We start from the raw sequence: 24,705 nt of genomic DNA, 5'->3' as shown, positions 1-24,705 counted from the left end.
CAATAAAGTTTCACATGTGGAAGAAGGAGCACTGTGCATCACTACATTTGTTGTCTTGTGGGTTAGTGATGGAGCCCAGAGGTTCTGCCAGCAACAGAGGTTGGACTGAAACATAGGAAATTCAGGAGTCATCAGGACATATTTACCTTTACTGTGGGGCTTATACCACAGTATAACCCAGAAAAAGAGCAATGATGATATGAAAAGTGCATTTAACCATCAACTGTCATCAATTAACTGATCTGACAGCAGAAATTGACATTCAATTAGAAGATACGGGTGAATGATATTTCTAAAATGTATATGATTCTCCAAAGGCACAATCCCTTCTGAATCATTATCACTTTATCAGTGGTTTGATACGTTGTAAATTGACAGCACTGTTAGTTTTCAGATAAATGCCTGTTAATTAGTACAGTCTTTTCTTCATCACGCTACAGGTGGTCCCTTTCAAAATGATTATGGCATACAGTAATACCACTGATGAAAGCTTGGTGATCGGTACCAATGTCTGGCTATAGAATTCAGCTTGAGATATATTTTTCCTGTGGTAGCAGCCAATTATTCTTAAAGAGGAGATAGAAACCATGCTAGGAAATTACTTGGCATCAATAATTCCTGTTTCAAGTAAAAATATTCGATATGTTCACTTGTGACTAACATGTTTATGCAATGGTTTTCATTATCTATGAAAATACAGAACATTTGTAGTTTAAATAATACTTTTTATTGGCTAACTAAAGTTTTTATCCATGCAAACTTTCAGAACCCCTTAGGACCCTTCCTAAGTCTTTATATGATTCTGAAAATGGTTTGGCAACCCACATATTTATGCAGAGTTACATGGAGGTGCTTGTATTTGATTAATTGTTGCATTTCATTGCTTGTAACTCTGTGTATAAATATGGGTGGGGTTCAGAACCATTTTCAGAATTGTGCAAAGCCTAAGAAGGCCCTAAGGGGTCCCAAAAGTATTCATCTGTAATACCTTGAATTAACCAATAAAAATGTATAGGTTAAAGTTGTATTAAACCCCCAAAACAAAACTGTATTATATTGCAGGTTACCAATTCTTAGATGTGGTGGCTGCATTATTTTTTTTTTTTTAGGCTTTTTCTTTTATACTGTTGGTGAGCTGGCCAATAAGTTTGTTGTTTTTGATTTACCTTTAACAGTCCAAGCTGTCTAGCAAAATTGGCAGTAAAAGAGTTGAGGCATTTTGTGGTAAAGAGAAAAAACAGGTGGCACACACACCTAGTGCATTATCCAAGGTTTATTGAAAGGAGTGAAAAATAAAAACATACTCACAGATGGTCAGTAGCTCTGAGGAAAGGGATTCGTCCCCGAAACGTGTCAGACATTTGACCGCACTGACAGTTGGAACACCTTGCCTGCCGTTGTGGCCATCGTCATTATGCAAATTATTTTTAGATACATGCTTCGTCTGTGAGTATGTTTTTATTTTTCACTCCTTTCAATAAACTTTGGATAATGCACTAGGTGTGTGCGCCACCTGTTTTTTCTCTATCTAGTGGCTGATCTCCCCGTCTGAGGAGGGCTGCACCCCAGAAGCATTTCCTTTGGTTGTCGCTGTCCTGGTTCCCTTGGCTTCCCTATTGGCTGTGCATATCCTGAGGTGCTGGAGAGTACATACGATATCCGGTTCGGGCATTTTGTGGTAAGGTAAATCTGAAATCAAGAAATTAATTGCTTGGCATACTTACATTAGTCCAGCTTGGAACAATATAAGTTTGTATATTCCAAGGAATTCCCTGAGTGGAGAATGTGGAGAGGATGGGTGGTGATATAATGTTCCCCAGCTTATCCAATCAGAGAGTGTACTGTGTATATTGAAAAAAAAAACCAAGGCCTTGTGTACATATATGACACCGTTCTCTGCCACGATGGTGTGACTTCTGTGCTCATGCATGGGAATGATGTAATCTCAGCCTGGCCATTCAAATAGTCAAACTGAGTGAACCTGAAAGGAAGACCGGGAGAAGATGGAAGTACCTGTAACCAGTGGGAACACTGACAGTGCATCGCTGGATGGCATAAGTCTGCTATAATGTGCTAATATGTGGTGCATACTAACACATTATGGCATAAAGCTCCTGGGGGTCCATTTATTAAAATAAATATAGCAGAGGTTGTATCTGCTTTAAAGATATTTCAAGTTTTTAAAGTCTCTAAATGCTTGAAATTTGTACTCCCCTGCAACAGAAGAAAGTATATACTCACCTCCACATTCCCCATTTCTCCAACCTCTCCTCCATTCCAGTACTGCAACCTCCAAATGCCTTTTCAGCATTTGACACTTTTGGGAGTGTCAAATCTCTGTTTCACTTGCTGCATGCTGGTTCTTTGCTATGACACCAGCAAAAAAAGCCTTATGCTAAAATATGTGTTTTTATTGCAGTCTGGTTTCTCTTTAACATATTTTTTCTAAGTATACAAGTGACACAGCAATAAGTAAGGGGAACCCCACTAAGTGGGGACACAGACAGCCGTAAAAACCTTACATAAGTTATAACCCTTCCCCACAGAAATGAAAACTAAAGAATATTTTGACTGAAGTTCCAGTGTAATGATTTCTCTTTAAAAATGCATTTCATTAGATACTAAGAAGCAGTCAAATTGGTTTCAGAAACATTCATTAAGCTGACAAGAGTGCCATCTTATATGATCATTTAATCAGACAACCTTTTAAGTATCATCACTATTGTATATACTGATTTGATGAGTCACACAGAGCCAACGTTGTTACAGAGATCATATCTGTTGAGAAATGGTCCTCTAGGACTCTGAGGTTGAGTGGAAACCATAGTAAATGCTAGAACAAATAGCACACCAGATATATTGGCATATTACAGTCTAGTAACAAGGGTGCATTATGTCTAAATTGTCTTGAATAATAATATTACAAGCCAGGTAAAGCTGTATAAGTAACTGAAGCTCCAAGTGTATATACTTGTGCAGAACTAGACCAAAATTCAAATTTATGATATTTAAAGTCTTACATTTTTTCAGACACTGATAACTGATCATTTTCTGTTGCTTTTTATGAGATGCAGTATCTCAGCTTAACAGTCACCGACCCTCTGCAGAGTGAAGACTGAGAGCTGAGTTATCAGCAGTGTTTGATCACTCAGTTCTTGGTCTTAGAGATGGTGGAGGACAGACAGATAGAGAATGGATCAATGCTGGATCCTCCTAGTTCAGTATGTGTGTTTGTTTTTTTACAAACCCATACTTCTCTTTTAACCCCCCACCATCTTCAACATGCCTGACTAGATTAAAGTGGTATTAAAACCTGCTAAAGGGCTAAAGTGTTTTGTTTATTTTACTTATGGGCCCCCAGGAAGTTTATGCCAGAATGTGCTAGTGAGTATGACAGACTTAACTGTCAAAGTGAGTCCTTCAGCTTTATGTTGTCAGTGCTCAGGCACTTCCATTTTCACCTAGCCTTCCTTCCGAGTTTGCTCTGCTCAGTCGCTTTAATTGGTAAGACCACAATGACGTCACTCTCATGCATGCGCAATGGAGTCACTTCCTCACATCACAGAGCTGGCGTTGTAAATGTGCTCTGAGCTGAATGGCGGTGAGGAGCCAGGGGAAGCATTAATGACAAAAGAGACCAATAGGGTCTCTGTCATAAAACACTGCCTATCAGTGGTTTTAAAAAAATGAGTTTACTACTGCTTTAATGCAATCAATTTATGTCTATGTGCTGTACCATATTATAGTAAACCTTTTTTTAAGGAACTCCTCACTTGAGATCTTTAAAGATTTTTTAAAATCTTGCAAGATTGTGAGGGAAAAAGCTCATGCAGTGCTTGTGCCACATAAGGCTCAAACAATAGTTGCCAAGTCTGGCACATTCACCAACAATACTTTTTTCCCCAAAAAAAGTCTTGTGAGATTTTTGGGGTAGGAAATAATATTTTATATCTTCCTGGAAGGCACTGGTGATGTAGTCTTCCTAGGGGGCACCTGTGAGTACACAGCTACATCACCAGTGCCTAAGAAGAAGAAAGTAGGTTCAATTGAAAAGTAAGTTTCTCAGTAAATGATATTATTTAATTTTAAATGGAAGGTGTTTATAGATTTATAGGCTGAAGTGCATGCACCTGTGTTTTGTTTTGTTTTTTTTTGGGGGGGGGGTCCATGTAAAAAAATTGGTGAAGATCCTGTGGAAGATTTAGGAGCCTATGAAAACTCTGGGTGAATTAAGCTATAACATTTATATGCATTAAGGATAGTGACTAATGTGCTGCAGTCACAAGATCACATTATCTTAGTAAAAGGCCCAGCAAGGGTGACAGTTACTGGGGTTGATTAGATTTTATTCATAAAGTTCACACCTCTGGAATTACTTTACTGCAACAGCCCAAAAAGGGTTAGGACCCATTCACATAATTGCAATGTTACATGGATTGGTGAGATGCGGTGCCATTTATTCTGAATGGCAACCCAAATGCACTTTCCCAGTGCACTTACATTGCTGTGCTGCCAAAAGTAGTAAAAACCTTGTAAAACTGTGTTATGGATAATTGTGTTAATAGTAACGACACACTGCATCATTTATGTCATTTTTGCTGTGATCCTTTTTTAACACAGGAGCCTGCCATATAAGAGACAGACTGACTATGAAATGTCAATATATAATTCAAGGCCACATTTAATAAGACATTCTTAACCAATGGCTACGTATATGTATATGGTGTGGTTCGTTAAATATCACAGGTGACAAATACATCATGCATGAGGTACCCTAATAGGTATTTTGGAATAACCCAGTGTAGGAAATGGATTGAGCAAAGTGCAGAGGCATTTGAAATTTACAAGACAATGGCATCTTGGAGAATGTTAATCCTCCTTGGGTATTCCAATTAAAGAGACATGGATAGAGAAGGATGTGAAGGTACATGAAATATTACTTCCTGGCACTATAGCTCCAGGGACTTGATGAGTGAAGGCACATCAATAAGTAGAAGTAAATGTCATCTTCCATCTGGGGACTCATGACCTTGCCAGGAAAGAAATTAGTAAAGAGTAAGGGAGAATGCACAGAATTATAAAGGGCTATTTCGAGCATCGTGTTCTTCAGTGTTTCAAGACTCATGGCCATTATAGAAATATGAAATTCAATGTATCATTGAGTGGGTGGCAATAATAGAGGGGAACTTTGTCCATTAGCCTTGGTAATGCTGTCTGGAGTGTCTGCTGAGTCTACTAATGAAATATCTACTCCGCCAACAAAGGAGCCATCAGCAGATTCTTCTTCTCTAGGTAGTGATTGAGAAAATCTTACAGCTTCTATCATTCACAAGTTGAGTTTTTAACAAGACCTAACAATTTTATGTTGGTAATGGTACACACTGCATAATATAGAATTGAAAAGCTTTATAGGATTTAAGCCGGCCATACAGGAATCTAAATTTGGACAGTTCAGCAGGGACCGGCCAAGATTCGATCCTTGTATGGGCAGGCTGATTGTACCCAGATTGATCCATTGATTGACTTTGGTACAACCAACGTGTCTGATTCTTCACATAGAATTACTGCAGCGGATATAGCTACTGGCAGTAATCATTGTAAACTGCCAGCAAGAGGGGGTCCTGCTGGGAGAACACAATAGCACTGTGGGAGGTTTGTTAGCTGTAGAACTGTCTTTACCTTTAAATCGGTTTGGTGTAGCAGGAGGTGGACCCAGTGTTGGTTAGGAGGAACAGCTTTTGCTGGTGCTTAAAACCAACACTTTGTACATGGGTCCACTGAGCAATGAATAAGCACTGTCTTTAGTGTGAAACGTGTTTACCTGCCAGTCCCCCACTGTATTTCCACTATCTGTTTTGGTTGTATCTTGGTTCAATAAAGTGGATTGTTTTGAGTGCAGCCAATGGGATGTCCTTTGTTCTCAACACTGTGAGAGGTAATCCCCCTTCAATGCTGATTGTGTTGACAGGGAAATTGAGAAATTTTCTTTCCTTTCATGCATGGTGAAAGAAAAGAAAATCAAATCATCTATGGGCAGCCTTAGATTATGTGATGGGTCTATTAGATTTCTGTTAGCTTAGATATAAGGTTATGGTTTGAGATGTTCACAAAACTCCACCTCTAGAATTAAACGATGTTCAGAATGGTGACTGTCTATAAATATTATAACAAATGTATTTGTGTAAAAGGTTCTTGCCAGCTAAACAGTAGCTTAAAAAATAGTTTATATGACTGTAGCAAATTTTGTCTGCTGACAAACTTCCCTGGATTCACAACAGAGGTAGAAATGAATGATCCTTGCAGTGGGGCCCCCATACTGCAAGGGTTAAATGCTCAATAACTCAAATAAGGTGCACTGCTTACCTCTTTGCTTGCTGGGCAGCTGTCGCTCAATGACGTTACTGAGAACAATGCAGGGCCAAAAGTCCTGCATTGTACATTAGGATGATGAGGGACAGCTGCTGGAGCAAACTGAAAGTTAGGTTTCACATTTTTATTCCTCATCTCCTAGAGTTAACAAGCATTTAACCTGTGTAGGCAGGGCACCGCAAAGATAGTTTTTTTGTAAGTACTGAATTTGGGTTTTAACATTTATTAGAGACAGCTGATGGAGGCAATGAAGTAAATCATGATGGAATCACATGATTCTCTCCACCACACCAACATGATGAGAAAAAAGGATTAGAAAGCACATGATGACCTGTACAACATCCAAATTAACAGATCAAACAAATGAGGTCAATCAGACAGAAAAAGAAGAGCCCAATGAGTTCAAAGGTGTAATCATCTCTGAAATGCAAATACAATGGACAAATTGCAAATGGAATCCCTTTTTTTTCGGGATATGTAACCTTAGATCAAATTTGAAGTCCCGTTTGTAAGTAGTTCAAATTATAATGGCAAAAGGGTAAAAACATGTGCACTTCAGATATTTATATATGAAAATGGTATATGCATTACCCGAAGGGATTGTTTGTGGAAAATATGAATACAGTGAATATAATTATACATGTCATGATGACGATATCACAGGCATGTTCAGGTACCAACACCTCTCAAGATGATGATATCAGAGGCATGGTCAGGTGTCCACACCTACAAATTGGGCACTGCCAGATACCCCCACTTAATTTGGCAGACCTTATGGAACACAGGTGGGGCTACTACTGGGAACCATCAATGCTGAGGGCCTATATGCCATTTCATTCTCCTCTTGTGGATTTTTCCTGAAGGAAACCTGTTCCTGACATAGAAGGGTCCCATTACTCAACTCGTTTTAAAATGTCTAGTTGCCCAGCTGTGTCAAACTTCAAATTATTCTCAGTCTCTGATATAGGATGAGCATGGAACTTAGAAATGTAAGTGTGGTCAGGAATTCTGATCTATTTAATTTTTCCAGTTTTGTAACCCAGAAAGAATTAAATACAGGTTTTCTCCAAAGCACATTTTATTATGGTTTTCTAAAAGTCAGAAAAGAAAAAAAAACTACTACAAGAAAAGCCTTTAAATTAGCATACCAACATATTAGCAGCCATGACATAATGCAACTCGCAAATACTCATCTAAGAGGATTGGGCTGCTCTTTACTTACCAAGTCTACAAAAGCTACTGTACAGTTGAATATCATGTAGGATTATTGTACTCTACACCTATATTTATAGCAAGGCAGTAATGATTACCAAATAGATCTATGCACTATAATTCCTACTAATGCAGACATTGTAAACAGATGATCATATGTGAACCACTTGGCTCCGCATACTCCATGCAATTCCCTATAGAGAACTGTCATTGTCAAAAGTGGTGAGCTGACGGTGTAAATGTTTCTTTGTATTTTTATAGTTTCTTAGCTCAAAACTATAATGGTATTTTAAAAATAAGTTGCCAAGATGACAAGAAGTGACCAGCAGTGCACACACACATATGTGGCATCATATCTACATGGAGTGTCTATGCTCTCCCCCTGTTCTAAATGGAAAATTCTAAATAGTTTAAAGGGAACCTTTATTGAGTATATATGGAGTTTGCCATTGCTGAACTATTTTTTTCAGAATACTAGTTTCCAAGGGATTTTATCAGCGTTTCCCTCAGTATCCTTTTACCAGTATTTTTTACAGTTTCTTAGTTTTGTGTGCTCCACATTCTGTTGACAGTGCAAAGCCATGCTGTTAGATTAACTGGACTAGACTGATAAGAATACTTCTGCACCATGGACTTGATTTTCTAATGTAAATAAACAAACCCCCAGATAAATCACTTTGGTACGCTTGTATTGGGGGCTCATGTTAGTACACACATCTATGCACACGTAGCAAATGCAATCCCTGAACCTATGAAGCCAATTGTACACTGATGTTCAAAGCTTGTAGTGATGTCCTAGTTTTGCTGTGTGTTTAGAGCATCCATATAATGCTGCTTTCGTGCCTGGAGGGGTGCAAGTTGCAACATTTTATCTGAAAGTAGAAATAAATAAATGTGACAAGCTCACCAAGGAATGAAATCTGCCAAGTAAATCAGCAGGTCAAAAACCCATATGTTATTCCTATGGATCAAAAGGCAATGTATGTGCAGGTATTTATCTCTGGAAACTCCATTCCAAGCAAGAAAACATGAAATTTTGTTTGTCATGACAAAAGTGTGTACATCTCTGCAGCCTGGATCCACAGGAAATGGGTTCAGAATACTCTGGATGTCATTCAGCCCAGAAAAAGAGCTGAAATTCAGAGTGGTGAGTCTGTAGGGGACATTGCTTTGGATAAGATGAGAATTTAAACAAAAGCTGTTTTTTTTAATTTTAGAAGGCAAGGCAATTTAAAATCACCAAATTGAGGTTCCACTGTAATTGCCAGGGATTAGCTAAAATATGCTATGAACAGGAGATACTGTATACTAAGGAAGATAATCACTTTTTATCTTCTTCATATTCAGCAAATAGCAAATATGATTATATTTGTGTGCAATATTTTAGAAATGTCTGGAATAAAGACAGAGTATAGTGTTCAAAACATGCTAGGAAATAGAACATGAATGGAAAATGTCCTTTATCCATTGTTTGGCCTGAAATGTATGCAGTACCATAGAATTCTCCTCATTAAATATGAGTTTTGTATGCAGCAAAATGGAATCTGCCACGGCACAAGATGCAATGGAAACAAAGGTACCTATGTATTCTGACATTACATTAAAGTGGAATTCCAGGCTACTAATAACTAAGGCTGGCCGTACAATACATTATGCAATTTTCTTCCCTTCAACAAGGGGTTGAAGGAAAGAAAATCACTCTATTCCCCAATCAACACAGTCAGTGTTGATGAAGAAATACTCCCACTGTATGCTGACAGCAGGAGGTTTCCCTGCCATCAGAATACAATGATCACTGCTATAGCCAGCGGCAGTGATCATACAAAAAAATCCCAACAGGCTGGTTGTAATGAAGCTCATCGATACAACCAGCCTGCTCATAGATGGATTGAAATTAGGATGTTTTTTGATGAACCGGCCAAATATCGATCTATCTAAAGCTGGATTAAGTCTAAACCTGCTCCCAACCCTTTCTAAATCCTATACACCCGTTCCTAACCTCGGAAACAACTAAGCAACTTATTCACTCCCTTGTTATATCTCGCCTTGACTATTGCAACTCCCTCCTCATTGGCCTACTGAATTGCAGGCTATCCTCTCTTCAGTCTATCATGAATGCTGCTGCCAGACTCATCCACCTTACTAACCGTTCTGTATCTGCCACCCCTCTCTGCCAATCCCTCCACTGGCTTCCCATTGCCCAACGGATAAAATTCAAAAAATTAACAATAACGTATAAAGCTATTTTTTAACTCTGCCCTAAATTACATCACCGATCTTGTCTCTAAATATCACCCAAACCGTACTTTCTGCTCCTCGCAAGACCTCCTGCTCTCTAGCTCCCTTGTCTCCTCCTCCCATGCTCATCTCCAGGACTTTTCTAGAGCATCCCCCATCATCTGGAACTCTCTACCCCAATTTATCAGACTAACACCTACTCTGCTCACTTTTAGGCGATCTCTAAAAACCTATCTCTTCAGGGAAGCCTATCCTGCCCTCAGCTAATAATGGAATCTTCTACTCTTCCTACCAGTCCATCCCCCACAGTTACTATTTTTTGTACCCCTAGCCCCTGCCTCCTAGATTGTAAGCTCCAAGGAGCAGGGCCCTCCTTTCCCTCTTGTATTGAACTGTATTGTTGCTGTATTGTCTCCCGTTCTATTGTAAAGTGCTGAGCAAACTGTTGGCGCTATATAAATCCTGTATAATAATAATATACTAAATAAACACCCTGTGAGGGGAAGATACTTATATTTACCTATACTCAGGGTGGTCCAGTGCGGTCACATGATCTCCCCAGTGGCTTACTTCAGGCGAGAGTAGAGAGTGCCAACAATGGCTGGAATGCCTGGATGTCACCCATAGGCTTACTATGGACCATTCATCGTTGGTCATCCCTCCTCTCCCCTGGGACCAGACCGGAGTGCCCTGAGAATAGGTAAGTATAAACATCTTCCTTCTACAGATTAATTTGTAGAGAATTTAGAAGAGATTGGGAGCAAGTTTAATCATAGTTAGTAATAGCCTGGAATTCCACTTTAATATTTACCAACCCAGTCTGAGCAAGTGAGGTAAGAGGTTGAAACATTGTTTGTGGACATCAGCTAGTGTAAATATGCACATGAAAAAAGTAAGCACAATCACCATGTAGCTGCCATAAAGCTACCCTGCCCTAAGCAAGAGTGTCTATCTAAATTTAGATGTTACAAAGCAGTCAGTTTAGCTGAATTGATAGTTCAGCTTCTTTCAGTTTCTCCTGGGCTCTGCTTATTGCAGTGGTCCTTCTGTTGCCAGTAGATGAATATTTATGAATATTTATTTCTCCCTGGTCAACCAGTAGGAGTTTCCTTGCCTTTGGTGCATGCTTGGAGAGGGTATACATATACAGGAAATTACCTTGAGAGTCAGTCTGTTCTCCCCTGGGCCTCCTGCCTGGGGGAGGAGTGTGTTTGCTGCTAAAACTTCTTAGGCCTGCTGCCTGAGAGGGTGACCATGTGGCTGGACAGAGGCTTGGATCTGAGGCATAGCCCGAGAAGCCATGAAGGAAGTCCAGATGTCTTGAGGGGAGAAACTTGGATGTGGAGCTTGGACCTCACTGGAATATAGTGCATTCTACCCTGGATGCTGGCAACCGATTTTTCAAATATCTTACAGTCAAGATCTACAATCACATAATGCATGGTTGGCTTCAAGGTCCTCTATCTGTGAAGACTGTGGGTACTTTTTTTCTATTTTTTGTCTGCTAGTCTACTGGTTCATGGGTGTCCTGTGCCCTATCCCTCTCTACCTGGAGTTTTTGGTGTAAGCAATAAACTCCCTTTTTGTTTTGTATCTTAAGGTGGTGACTGGTGCACATCTGTTTCCATGTCCCGCTATGCCTAAAAGATCTACCCCTGAGTTAAATGTCAGCCTATATGCCGACGACACACAAATCTATCTCTCAACCCCCCACCTCAGTCTCCACCCGAATCACACACCTACTGAGCGACATATCAGACTGGATGTCGCTCCACTTCCTTACACTGAACCTCTCCAAAACCGAGTTTCTTGTCTTCCCCCCAGCCCGGACACCACCCCCCATTGACTTCTCCATCACATCCAACAATGCCACCATCAAACCCCCCCCCGCAAGCCAGAGTACTTGGTGTCATTCTGGACTCCAACCTATCCTTCCAGCCCCAAGTCCAATCTTTAACAAACTCGTGCAGACTCCACCTTCGCAACATCGCCAAAATACGCACGTTCCTAACTCCAGAAACCACTAAACAGCTCATCCACTCCCTCATCATATCACGACTCGATTACTGCAACTCCTTCCTTACTGGCCTGCCTCGCCGCTGGCTATCCCCGCTTCAGTCAATCCTGAATACGGCTGCCAGACTCATTCACCTTTTCAACCGTTCCATTTCCGCCACCCCCCTCTGCCAATCCCTCCACTGGCTTCCGATTGCGCAACGGATCAAATTCAAAATCCAAACACTAACGTACAAAGCCGTCCACCATACTGCCCCAAACTACATCACTGACCCAATATCCAAGTACCACCCAGCACGCACACTCCGCTCCTCACAAGACCTCCTTCTATCTAGTTCCCTGGTCTCCTCCTCCCATGCCCGCCTCCAGGACTTCTCCAGGGTGTCACCCATCCTCTGGAACTCCCTGCCCCAACCCATCAGATTATCACCTACTCTCCTCTCCTTTAGGCGCACCCTGAAAACCCACCTCTTCAGGGAAGCCTATCCTACCCCCTGCTAACTTGCCAACCTCCTCCACTCTTCCTACCACCCCATCCCCCACAGCTATCTCCTCCTGTGCCACCATCCCCTCCCTCCTAGATTGTAAGCTCAAAAGAGCAGGGCCCTCGATCCCCTCATGTTTTGCATTGCATTGGTATTGTTCTGTCACATGTTCTGTCCCCCTTTGTAATGTACAGCTCTGAGCAATCTATTGGCTCTTTATAAATACTGTATAATAATAATAATCCTGTGTCTTGGGGTACCACCAAGCTTCCAGCGGACATGGGGGTGATATAACTGGAATATTTTGTCATTGCTAAAAGTGTATCTAAACACAAGAACAAAAATGTAATATTTTTCAGCTTACCAGTCCTTAGATGTGGGGGCTGAATTAGTACTCTTTCAAGCTTTTTTTTTTCTTTATTTTCATCTGGTGATCCTAACAGTAACACACTTTCTGCCTTTGTGTGACACGTTTACTGAATTGTACTGTTCTTATCTAGGACATGAAGTGTCCAGTCATTGTCATAAGAGGAGAGGTTCTGTAGCCCAGAGAGGTGAACTAAGCCAAGCTGATAGGGCTAATAGGTGCTAAAGAGGCAGATAGCACAGAAAGTTATAAGCCCACAAGACCTTTTAAGGATCAACAGGTCACAGACAAAAAACACTTTTAAGGGTGTATTTAATAGACCTAAAGGAAGCAAATAAGAGAAGTTCCTAGTTTACATTCACTTAAAAGATAATCTATGTGACCAAAGACAGATACAGTTGTGACCAAAATTATTCAACCCCCAATGCTGTAAAGGGGTTTAGGGACTATAGTGTACATTTGGAATTGTATTCAGAATCAAATCCTACAAGGACGTTGTAACTACCCAAATGCAACTAAAATGACATCAATTGTTTATGTAATACAGTAGTAAATGGTTCTTATGTGGTTTCTTCATTGCCACAATTATTCAACCCCTTAAAGACTACCACTCTGAAGAACAGAGGTTCATACAGGTGCTTTCCATCAGGTATTGAAAACACCTGTGGATGTCACCGAGCAGCAATCAAGCATAATAAGCACCAATTAGGCAGCTTTAAAATGACTGTGATACTCAGCTCCTTCTAGACATTTACTGGTGTGGTTACAAACATGGTGAAGGCAAGAGAATGGTCCAGGAAGACAAGAGAAGAGGTGATTTCTCTTCACAGGAAGGGCAATGGCTATAAGAAGATTGCAAAGATGTTAAACATACCAAGAGACACCTTAGGAAGCATCATTCGCAAATTCAAGGCAAAGGGCACTGTTGAAACGCTACCTGGTCGTGGCAGAAAGAAGATGCTGACTTCGACTGCTGTGCGCTACCTGAAGCGTAGAGTGGAGAGAAGTCCCCGTGTGACTGCTGAGGAACTGAGAAAAGATTTGTCAGATGTGGGTACAGAAGTTTCAGCCCAGACAATAAGACGCACACTGCGTAATGAAGGCCTCCGTGCCAGAACTCCCAGGCGTACCCCCTTGCTGTCTCCAAAGAATAAGAAGAGTCGACTGCAGTATGCCAAAAGCCATGTGGACAAACCACAAAAGTTGTGGGATAGTGTTCTGTGGACTGATGAAACAAAATTAGAACTGTTTGGGCCCATGGATCAACGCTATGTTTGGAGGAGGAAGAACAAGGCCTATGATGAAAAGAACACCTTGCCTACTGTGAAGCATGGTGGAGGGTCAATCATGCTTTGGGGCTGTTTTGCTTCTGCAGGTACAGGGAAGCTTCAGCGTGTGCAAGGTACCATGAATTCTCTTCAGTACCAGGAGATATTGGATGGAAACGTGATGCAGTCCGTCACACACCTGAGGCTTGGGAGACGTTGGACCTTTCAACAGGACAATGATCCCAAGCATACCTCCAAGTCCACTAGAGCATGGTTGCAGAGGAAAGGCTGGAACATTTTGGAGTGGCCATCGCAGTCACCAGACTTAAATCCGATTGAGAACCTCTGGTGGGACTTAAAGAAAGCAGTTGCAGTGCGCAAGCCTAAGAATGTGACTGAACTGGAGGCCTTTGCCCATGAAGAATGGGCGAAGATACCCGTAGATCGCTGCAAGACACTTGTGTCAAGCTATGCTTCACGTTTAAAAGCTGTTATAACTGTAAAAGGATGCTGTACTAAGTACTAAGATTGAATGTCACTTGGGGGTTGAATAAAACTGATAATGCTGTGAGCACAGAAAAGACATTTGTGGTTATTTCATTATAACTGTTATGTTATATTTGTCTGACCTACAAGTGCCTCTTTAATGTAAATGTAAGCAAGATGACTGAATGATCAAAAGCAATGTCAAACTGGCCAAAACACTCAATTTCAGTGGGGGTTGAATAATTTTGGTCACAACTGTAGATCTCCTTTCCCCACAGAAAACCAATTTTAACACCAAGCATGCACTGATAACTCAGTTAAGAGAAAAATATATGGGTAATGGCAGCAAGGATGAGCAGATTTCTTATTCTGCCATTATTAGATACTTGGAGATTAATAAACCACATCTACAAAAGTAATAAACCTCATGTCACTTCCAAGCACTGTTTGGCTTCTGTTCTCAGTCATGAGGAGCCATGCCACATAAAATGTCATCTTAGCTCTATAGCCAAATGTATTGAAAAGAAAGTTGTCATACTCAGATTTGATACTCCAATATATTGCCAACACTTATTTGCCTGGGAGTGTGAAAATAAAACACTGCCAGTTCAGCAGGGACTATGACTACACAGAAACAGCATCAAAAATCATAGTGAGCATATATTCTGATAACAGGACACTATCTGTGTAGAGTTTGTATGTTCTCCCTGTGCGTGCATCACTGCTCTAGAGGAGATCTGCATGGAGGAATGGGCCAACATACCAGCAACAGTGTGTGCCAACCTTGTGAAGACTTACAGGAAACGTTTGACCTCTGTCATTGCCAACAAAGGATATATAACAAAGTATTGAGATGAACTTTAGATATTGACCAAATGCTTATTTTCCACCATAATTTGCAAATTAATTCTTTCCAAATCAGCCAATGTGATTGTCTGGATTTTTTTTCTCATTTTGTCTCTCATAGTTGAGGTCTACCTATGATGCCAATTACAGGCCTCTCTCATCTTTTTAAGTGGGAGAACTTGCACAATTGGTGGCTGACTAAATACTTTTTTGCCCCACTGTATATAGTGTTACGTACAATGCAATCTACAAAAACAAACATTTTATACAATTCTTTGGAAACTTTATTATAATAATTTTATGCAAACTACCTGAAGGCATCCAGCACCAATTCTGATGAACTGTTAGAGCCTGCTAGAGTTTTAGTTCTACAGAAGTAAGAGGGACACGGGATGTCTAAACCTACTATAGCAAATCCAGTTGCTCACATTCTGTGATTGCTGGGATGTGACTGGCCTCTTAATTCAATAAATCAATTACAGCCATAAGTGAATGATCTGAACAACATCACAATAGTCAATACCCTGGTGTTAAACTGAAAATAAACAGCACACATTTAACTTTGATTTGATCTCTAGGCATACACCGTGCCATCTGTCAACAAGAGACCACATCAATAAGCTTTAATAAAATGAGAAAATACTGCTGGCTTCCTGTTTACCATCCTTAAGAGCAGAAAAATGGAGTTTGCTCAAGCAGTTTTAATAAAATGTAGGCATGTAGGCTCTATAAATGAAGCCAGTGCTGACAGCCTAATGCAAGCTACAGGCCATATCAATACCAAGCATTATACAGATGGATCAGGAGTTATGGCCCCACCATTGTGGGGTAAGGCAGGGGTTCTGCTCACCGTGTGAGAGCAAAACAATTACTGTTCTCCTATCAATATACGTATGGGAAAATATAACATTTTTGTAGAATACAAAGCTTGTTCTCCCAGTGCTGTAATGTTAGGGTTCTCATCTGTTCAACCAAAACAGTTACTGTTAAAAAAGTTTGGTAATCAGAACCCTTAAAGAGGAACTTCACCTCCCACCCAATTTAATTTTCTTTTTAATACCCCCTCTTATCAATTCTGGGTTGTCCTCAATTCACATACACACCTGCCTAGTGTCTCCAGCGTTGTCCTGCTGTGATCCACATTCTGCTGCCATATGCCTGTCTGCTCCCAAAGACGCCTCACCAGGCCCAGCCTCCTCCTTCATGCGCTGAATGGAACTCTATGTCTCTGGAAATATGTGACATGCATATACCAGGAGGCGCCAGGAGCAGAGCATGCCATTTCCAACAAGGTGAGGATGGAGGCAAGCTGGAACATGAATATTTAAAAAACAGGGAAGCCAACCAAAAAAAGGGGGTCATATTCTGGAGAGGGGATGGTTTAAGGAGAGCAAAGTTAACTTTCAGTGTGAAGGGCCTCTTTAAGTTTTCACAACATTAAGAACAAAGTTCTATCCAAACATGTTCTACTAGTTATGTCAATATAGATGAGCTACATTTAAGCTCTCATGAACATGGCCTCCAAAACTCTTGAATTAGATTGCAACTGTACTGTCTCGCTGTATATTGATTCACACATTTTTCTAATTGGATTCCGTTGAAAAATGTATGAAAAGCTGAGCGATTATTGTGTGAAACGTTTATAAATGTGTAATAAGAAGACCTTAAAGTGGTTCTAAAGGCATTTTGTTCTTTAAAATAATAAACACACTATACTTACCTGCTCTGTGCAATACTTTTGCATAAAGCAGTCTAATCCTCCTCTTCTCTGGCCCCCACTTTTGGCCCCTCCCCCTTTGCTGAGTGCCCCATAGCAAGCAATTGTGCGCGTGCTTGCTCCTGAACTGGCTCTGTGTGTCTATGGGACACAGAGCATGGCTTAGTTCCACCCCCCTCTCCCTCCTCACTGGCTATGATTGACAACAGTGGGAGTCATTGGTTCTAAGTCAATAAGGAGAGAGAGCCCAGGAGAGCTGTTGCTCTCATGTGCATTGCTGGATCAATTTTAGGCTTGGGTAAGTATTGGGGGGTTGGGGGAGCTGCATACTGAAGTTTTTTTTAACTTCATGCATATAATTTATGAAGGTAAAAAAACTTTCAGCCTTTAGGAAAACCTTAACTATCTAAAAGCAAATGTATATTTGCTTTGGAGGTCCATTTGTTAGACTCCAAAAGAGACTTACCTAATGTAGACTGTTGACACCACTGGCAACAAGGACAAGCTATTTGAGCCTGATATATGCTAGCAGTTAAGTCACAGAATTTGGTTCTTTTCAGAAAAATAATATTTAACTGAAAACCCTTGTACACAAATCTTCAATAAAGCTGATGTATTTCTGCATAGTGGAACTGCTCCATTTGAGCATTTTGCTAGATTGCAAGTAAACTTCTTTTAAACCAAAGGCAACAACATGAATTTGACAGACTAGTGACCATTCTAAAAACTTAGAACAAGAAATAATGACATTATTGGAATTAATTATTTTCTGTAGTCTTTGGGATGAGTTACTTGAGTTACATACAAACTTAAGTATTTGGTAATAGTCACTACATTCCCACACAACTGAGCATTCTGAATATTATTCATGGTTTTTGACATTCCAAAAGTCATAGAGTTGCCACAGACTAGTGGTGTAGGTGTGCAGAGATATTAAGCATATAAAAAGCAGGATTGATTCTGCTTCTGAAAATAGAGAACTCTATGAGATGCTGTCACAGCAGCAAAATGACAGTAATTACATGAGAACAGCTCAACCAGTAATCTATTGATGCAGGAATTCTGTGGTCACATTATTTTTAAATACACATACAGAATTTACACCAGGATAAACACATCCATCAACACACATTAGCTTGATAAAACTGTTTAGGTGGAAACCTTTTAAAACATCTGATAAGTAAAGGAAGAACGTGTATCATAAATGAGAACTACTGTACATACAAACGATTCAAATACTTAATACAAGTATAAGGGTAATATGAATCATGGTGGGAATGGGTACTACTGTACACTGCAAATATTCAAATATCTGATATAAGTATGGGGGGCAAATGTATGTTAGTATGGGCACTACTGTAAATTCCAAGTATTAAAATATTTTATATAAAAACAGTATATGGACAAAATTAATTATAGTATAAATGGGCACTACTGTACATTCAAATTCGTAAAATATTCAATACAAGTATGAAGACAAGATGCATCATAGAATGAATGGGTACTACTGTAAACTCCAGTAAATAAAATGCTCAAAACAAGTATGGGAGCAGAATGTATCATAGGATGAATAGGTACTACTGTACATTCCAATGAATAAAATACTCAATACAAGTATGGGGGCAGAATCATAGGATAATTAGGTACTACTGTACATTCCAATGACTAAAATACTCAATACAAGTATGGGGGTAGAATCATAGGATAAATAGGTACTACTGTACATTCCAATGAATAAAATATTCAGTGCAAGTATTGGGGCAGAATCATAGAATGAATAGGTTATTACTGTACATTCCAATGAATAAAATACTCAATATAAGTATGTGGGCAGAATGTATCATAGGATGAATGGGTCCACCGTATATTACAATTTTCACATACTTGATATCAATTTGGGGACAAAATGTATCAGGATGAACAGGTACTACTGTACATTTCAATTAATAAAATACTCAATACAAGTAAGAGGGCAAAATGTATCATAGGTTGATAAGGTAGTACTGTACATTCCAATTATTCACATACTTGATATAAATATGGGCACAAAGGACATCCTAGGAGGAATTGGTATTATATCACATTCCAATAATCCAAATACCTGTTATAAGTATGGGGGCAAAATGTATCATAGCATGAATGGGCACTACTGTACATTTAAATTATTTAAGTACTTGTAACAAGCATGGGGACAAAATGTATGATAGGATCAAAGATTACTACTGTGCATTCCAATGATAAGAATACCTTACAAGTATGGTGACAAAATGTATCATAGAGTGAATGAGTATGACTGTGCATTCACCTTATTAAAATACTTGATACAAGTATGATGACACATTTCATAATAGTATAAAAGAGCACTACTGTTCATTCAAATGATTAAAATACCTGATACAAGTATATGGACAAAATGTACCATATTATGAATGGGCACTACTTTATGAATGGTCACAAAAAGCAACAATCTCCCTAGCAGCCTTGGGTCAGGATTATAAAACACCGAATTGCCAGCTTTAGTATTTCAGGCTACAGAGGAGTCAGGTCAAGTTTACAGAATAATTGAATGAACTGCTGAAGCATGGCACACTAGAGGTGAGTTAAGTTTACAGAACTGAATGGGCAGACAAAGCAATTCAAGCTGCAGGGGAGTCAGGAACATGAATGGACACCTTGCAGCCTATGGGAGAGTCTGAAATGGAACAGGCAGCTGATTCATGTTGGGTAATAGATGAGAGTCAGGCTGAAGAAGTGAATGGACAGCTGGCTAATGTCAGGTAATAGAGAAGAGTCAGGTTTAAGGACTGAATGGACAGCTGGTTAATATCAGGTAATAAAGGAGAGTTAGGTTTTAGGACTGAATGTGCATCTGGTTAATATCAGGTAATAGAGGAGAGTCAGGTTTAAGGTCTGAATGGACATCTGGTTAATATCAGGTAATAGAGGAGAGTCAGGTTCAAGAACTTAATAGACATCTGATCAATACCAGGTAATAGAGGAGAGTCAGGTTCAAGGACTGAATGGATATCTGGTTAACATCAGGTAATAGAGGAGAGTCAGGTTCAAGGACTGAATGTATATCAGGTTAATACCAGATAATAGAGGAGAGTCAGGTTCAAGGACTGAATGGATATCTGGTTAACATCAGGTAATAGAGGAGAGTCAGGTTCAAGGACTGAATGGATATCGGGTTAATACCAGGTAATAGAGGAGAGTCAGGTTCAAGGACTGAATGGACATCTGGTTAATATCAGGTAATAGAGGAGAGTCAGGTTCAAGAACTCAATGGACATCTGGTCAATAGCAGGTAATAGAGGAGAGTCAGGTTCAAGGACTGAATGTGCATCTGGTTAATATCAGGTAATAGAGGAGAGTCAGCTTTAAGGACTGAATGGACATCTGGTTAATATCAGGTAATAGAGGGGAGTCCGGTTCAAGAACTAAATGGATATCTGGTCAATATCAGGTAATAGAGGAGAGTCAGGTTCAAGAACTAAATGGACATTTGGTCAATATCAGGTAATAGAGGAGAGGCAGGTTTAAGAACTGAATGTGCATCTGGTTATTATCAGGTAATAGAGGAGAGTCAGGTTTAAGGACTGAATGGACATCTGGTTAATATCAGGTAATAGAGGAGAGTCCGGTTCAAGAACTAAATGGACATCTGGTCAATATCAGGTAATAGAGGAGAGGCAGGTTTAAGGATTGAGTGGACAGCTGGTTAATATCAGGTAATAGAGGAACATCAGGTTCAAGAACAAAATGATTAACTGTTTCAATTGTGTAATAGAGGAACGTCGGGCTTAAGTACTGAATAGACAGCTGGTTAAACATCAGGTAAAGGAGGAGAGTCAAGTTCAAAACTTGAATGGACAGATGGTCCATATCAGGTAAGATAGGAGAGTCAGGTTTGAGAACTGAATGGACAGCTGGTCCATTTCAGCTAGGTAACAGAGAGATGAGGTTTAGGAAATGAATGTGCAACTGATTAAATATCAGGTAACAGAAGAGTCAGGCTCAAGAACTGAATGGACAGTTGGCCCATCAATATACAGGAGAGTCAGCAAGTCAAGTCCACAGAAGAACTTTGCCCACAAGTATGCAGAGATGCCACCTACCTGCGTTTCTCAGCTTCCTGTTCCTGAATACTGATAAGATGACCAACAGGTTTCCCAAAATATCAATGACGATGGTGAAGATGAGAATGGCAGCCAGGGCAGTGGCCACCCAGGGAGGACGATCTAGTACCAGCTCCTTGGGGATTAATAAAGAGTCGTTGAATGTGCTTGCATTGAAGAGCATTTTCCTCGGATTTCTTGGAATTTCTTCTAGGCTCTTGCTTCTTTAGTTGTTATGTGATAGACAAAAAAAAACTTCAGCTCATCTCAAGTCTCCAACTGACCGATTTGCAAGAGATGCGAGAGAGGGCACACAGGATGTTGGTAAAGAAGCCATCCTTTGCTCGGCTGCCAAGTTTTTAGTTTGCATGTGCATGTGTCAAAGATGATACTTTTATAGCATCCCAGCGCCTCTCCTCCATCGCTGCTGACTTAGCTGAAGGCTGCAGGTGACATCTAGTGTTCTGCCAAATCAGCACATCCAGGCTATTACATAGGTACCTGAGCGCCACCTAGTGGAACAAACTGACACACCATTGGAGAGTGTATTCCTAGCCTTCATTCATTCATTTTATTCATTCATAAATAAATACATTCATTCAGTTTTCTAAATGTATTTACCTCAAACATCGGTAAATATGTAAAGCCCTTCACAAAAAACGGATTTTACAGCATTTAATTATTCTGCATCAATTAAATAAAGACTGTGTTAACCAAAGGATACAGTATTACCTACACACAACTGAATCAGTCGTAAAGAAGGTTCTGAAAAATGTAGAATAATAAACATCATCATAATACCTGTAATGTATTATTATTATTATTATTATTAGTAGTAGTAGTAGTAGTAGTAGTACTATTAATAATATTTATAAGTTAAAATATTTCATCTTATATTTATTGAATATTTAATAATTTTATATAATATTTATCATAATAAATAGTATTACTAATGTTAATATTATTATTAATAGCAATAATTATAATATTCACAATAATACTTATAATGGATTATTATTATTATTATTATTATTGTTATTACTATTAATAATAATAATACTACTACTAATAATAATAATAATAATAACTTTCTATATTGATATAAAACACAAGACAACTTTTTTATGCACCAAATATTATTCTATGCAAAAGCCTGCCAAATCTAACATAATATTTTTTATTTATTTATTTGTCACATGTCCAGTGTGATGCTCTCTTTCTAGATATTTTATTAAAATGTTAGTATTTTATTAGGTTTTTTTGTTCTCTTTGCCCATCTATGTCCTGTTTTATTTGACTCTTTTTTATGGTTCCTTTTAGGCTTTTACATTGATTGTCAGTTTATGTCCTGATTTCACTGCTCACAATTAATATTCTGAATTAGACTCCTTGTATATGTAATCTCTCTAATACAGCACATTTAGTTAACCCTGTACATTCCATATAAGATTGCATTGTGGTACAGTGTCTATAAAAAGAGAGTAAGGTTATGTGGAACTGGGTCTACTCAGTGAGGGTCAATGGGTCAAATTAAATATTTTTATAACATTTGGAGGAGCAGCATTGACATAAAGAGGGAGATTTACTAAAACTTGTGCACACAGAGTCTGGTGCAGCGAGGCATGGTAACCAGTCAACTTCTCACTTCAGCTTGTTCAATTAAGCTTTGACAATAAAACCTGGAAGTTGATTGGTTAGTATACACAACTGCACCAGATTCTACATGCACCAGTTTTGTAAATCCCCCACAAACTGTGATAGATTTTGAAGGTCTCCTCTGTACAAATAGGTATATTGTATGTGATATACATATGTCTATGTGTAAGTTCTCTCATGATTTGAACAAATTCTGTGGTAGCTTCAGCATTGTTTGAGGCAGAGTTGGTGTGAGCCAGGAAATATTTGAAGTCCATATGATAGTTCTGAGGTCCAATACTTAAAATGTAACTTCCCGAAAAATAACACTGAGCCTGACCACAGATGCATATAGCTTAAGAACCCAAGCCCCGGAGGGAGTCTTGCACCTAGCATCCTTCTGTATTTTACACTGCTACTGTACCTCCAAACCTGAAAGTCTCCAAAAAAACAAGTATTTAGCAGAGATATTGCTATTATAATTATTATTAATAATAATAATACTATTATTAATAGTAGTGGTAGTAGTATTTTGATGTTTTTGTTATTATTATTATTATTATTATTCTTTTACTGTTGTTGTTGTTGTTGTTATGTTTAATTATTATTATTATTTTACTGTTGATGTTATTTATTATTATTATTATTTTACGGTTGTTATTATTATTATTATTATTATCCTGTCCACATTGGAGTGTTCTATTATGTGCATTTCATTGTCTATTCTCTGGTAAACAGCATACACACAGTGTGAATAGTCCTTGTGATACTCAAATTGACCTTCAGCTTTTCTACAGAATGTTTCAGTTAATGTACTGCTCTTTTGTTAAGCTCAACTTGTTTCTTGCTAAATCATGTCAATTCATGCAGCAAGCAAAATATGAATACTCAGGATAAAAAGGCAATATATTATCAAAGCTCCCTGCAGTTTTCTTTTTTTCACAGAAAGCAGCAACAGGAGACTTCTGACAATAAGTGCTAAGAAAGAACACTTCTTCAATCTGGAGCAGTTTTAATGATCAGCCCCAATGTTACTTTGTGTTTCCAGCTAACAGCTGTTAAGATGAGCCATTTTCTGAAAAGTTATGTTTTATTAGATGTAAAAGGACTCGGTCACCATGGAGCATACCATTGGGAGAAGCAGATTTGATCCTTTTACAAAAGCCATGAGTGTTCTTAGGCTCCTCTCCAGCCGCTGACCTGCCAAGATGTAGACTGCAGCTCCCACGCATCAGCTTTAACATCTACTGGACTAATGCGTGATGGGTGCTGTAATGATTGAATAGCTATATTCTGTAAGTTTATATAAACTTAATTACTTAACCACTTCAAGTCCGGACACTTTTACCCCCTTCCTGTCCAGGCAAATTATCAGCTTTCAGCGCTGTCACACTTTTAATGACAATTGCGCAGTCATGCAACACTGTACCCATATGAATTTTTTAGCATTTTTTTTAGACAGATAAAACTTTATTTTGGTGGTGTTTATTCACTACTGGAATTTTTTTTTTTTGCTATATAAATTAACCACTTGAGCTCCTGAGGATTTACCCCCCTTAATGACCAGGCCTCTTTTTGCTACTCAGCGCTGCACTAATTCAACTGATAATTGCGCGGTCATGCAATGCTGCACCCAAACGAAATTTACATCCTTTTTTTCACACAAATAGAGCTTTCTTTCGGTGTAATTTGATCACCTGTGCACTTTTTATTTTTCACGCTATAAACAAAAAAAGGCCAAAAATTTTGAAGAAAAACAATATTTTTTACTTTCAGCTATAAAAAATATATAGTAAACTCAAACTTTATAACTTGGTTATAAATTTAGGCCAAAATGTATTCTGCTATGTTTTTGGTAAAAAAAATCCCAATAAGTGTATATTGATTGCTTTGTGTGGAAGTTATAACGTCTACAAACTATGGTATAAATACTGCAATTTACGCCATT

The 24,705-nt window shown here is 39.0% G+C and overlaps 1 protein-coding gene across 1 annotated transcript in view; it reads right to left on the bottom strand.

Annotated features, from left to right (window-relative positions):
• The window catches only part of MTNR1A (melatonin receptor 1A), a 289,319-nt gene extending 267,826 nt beyond the window's left edge, over positions 1-21,493 (bottom strand). The window contains exon 1 of the mRNA XM_089669580.1: positions 21,123-21,493. Within this exon, the coding sequence (XP_089525706.1) occupies positions 21,123-21,306 (184 nt within the window). The 5' untranslated portion in view covers positions 21,307-21,493. The remainder of the gene's footprint in view (positions 1-21,122) is intronic.
• Positions 21,494-24,705: the final 3,212 nt, after the last annotated feature.

The sequence above is a fragment of the Staurois parvus genome, unplaced genomic scaffold (genome assembly GCF_062004578.1).
Source record: "Staurois parvus isolate SC_StPar_1 unplaced genomic scaffold, SC_StPar_1.0 ptg000080l, whole genome shotgun sequence".
Classification (NCBI taxonomy): domain Eukaryota; kingdom Metazoa; phylum Chordata; class Amphibia; order Anura; family Ranidae; genus Staurois; species Staurois parvus.
Note: the sequence above shows the minus strand (reverse complement) of the source record. Positions and strands in the feature narration are given on the sequence as shown.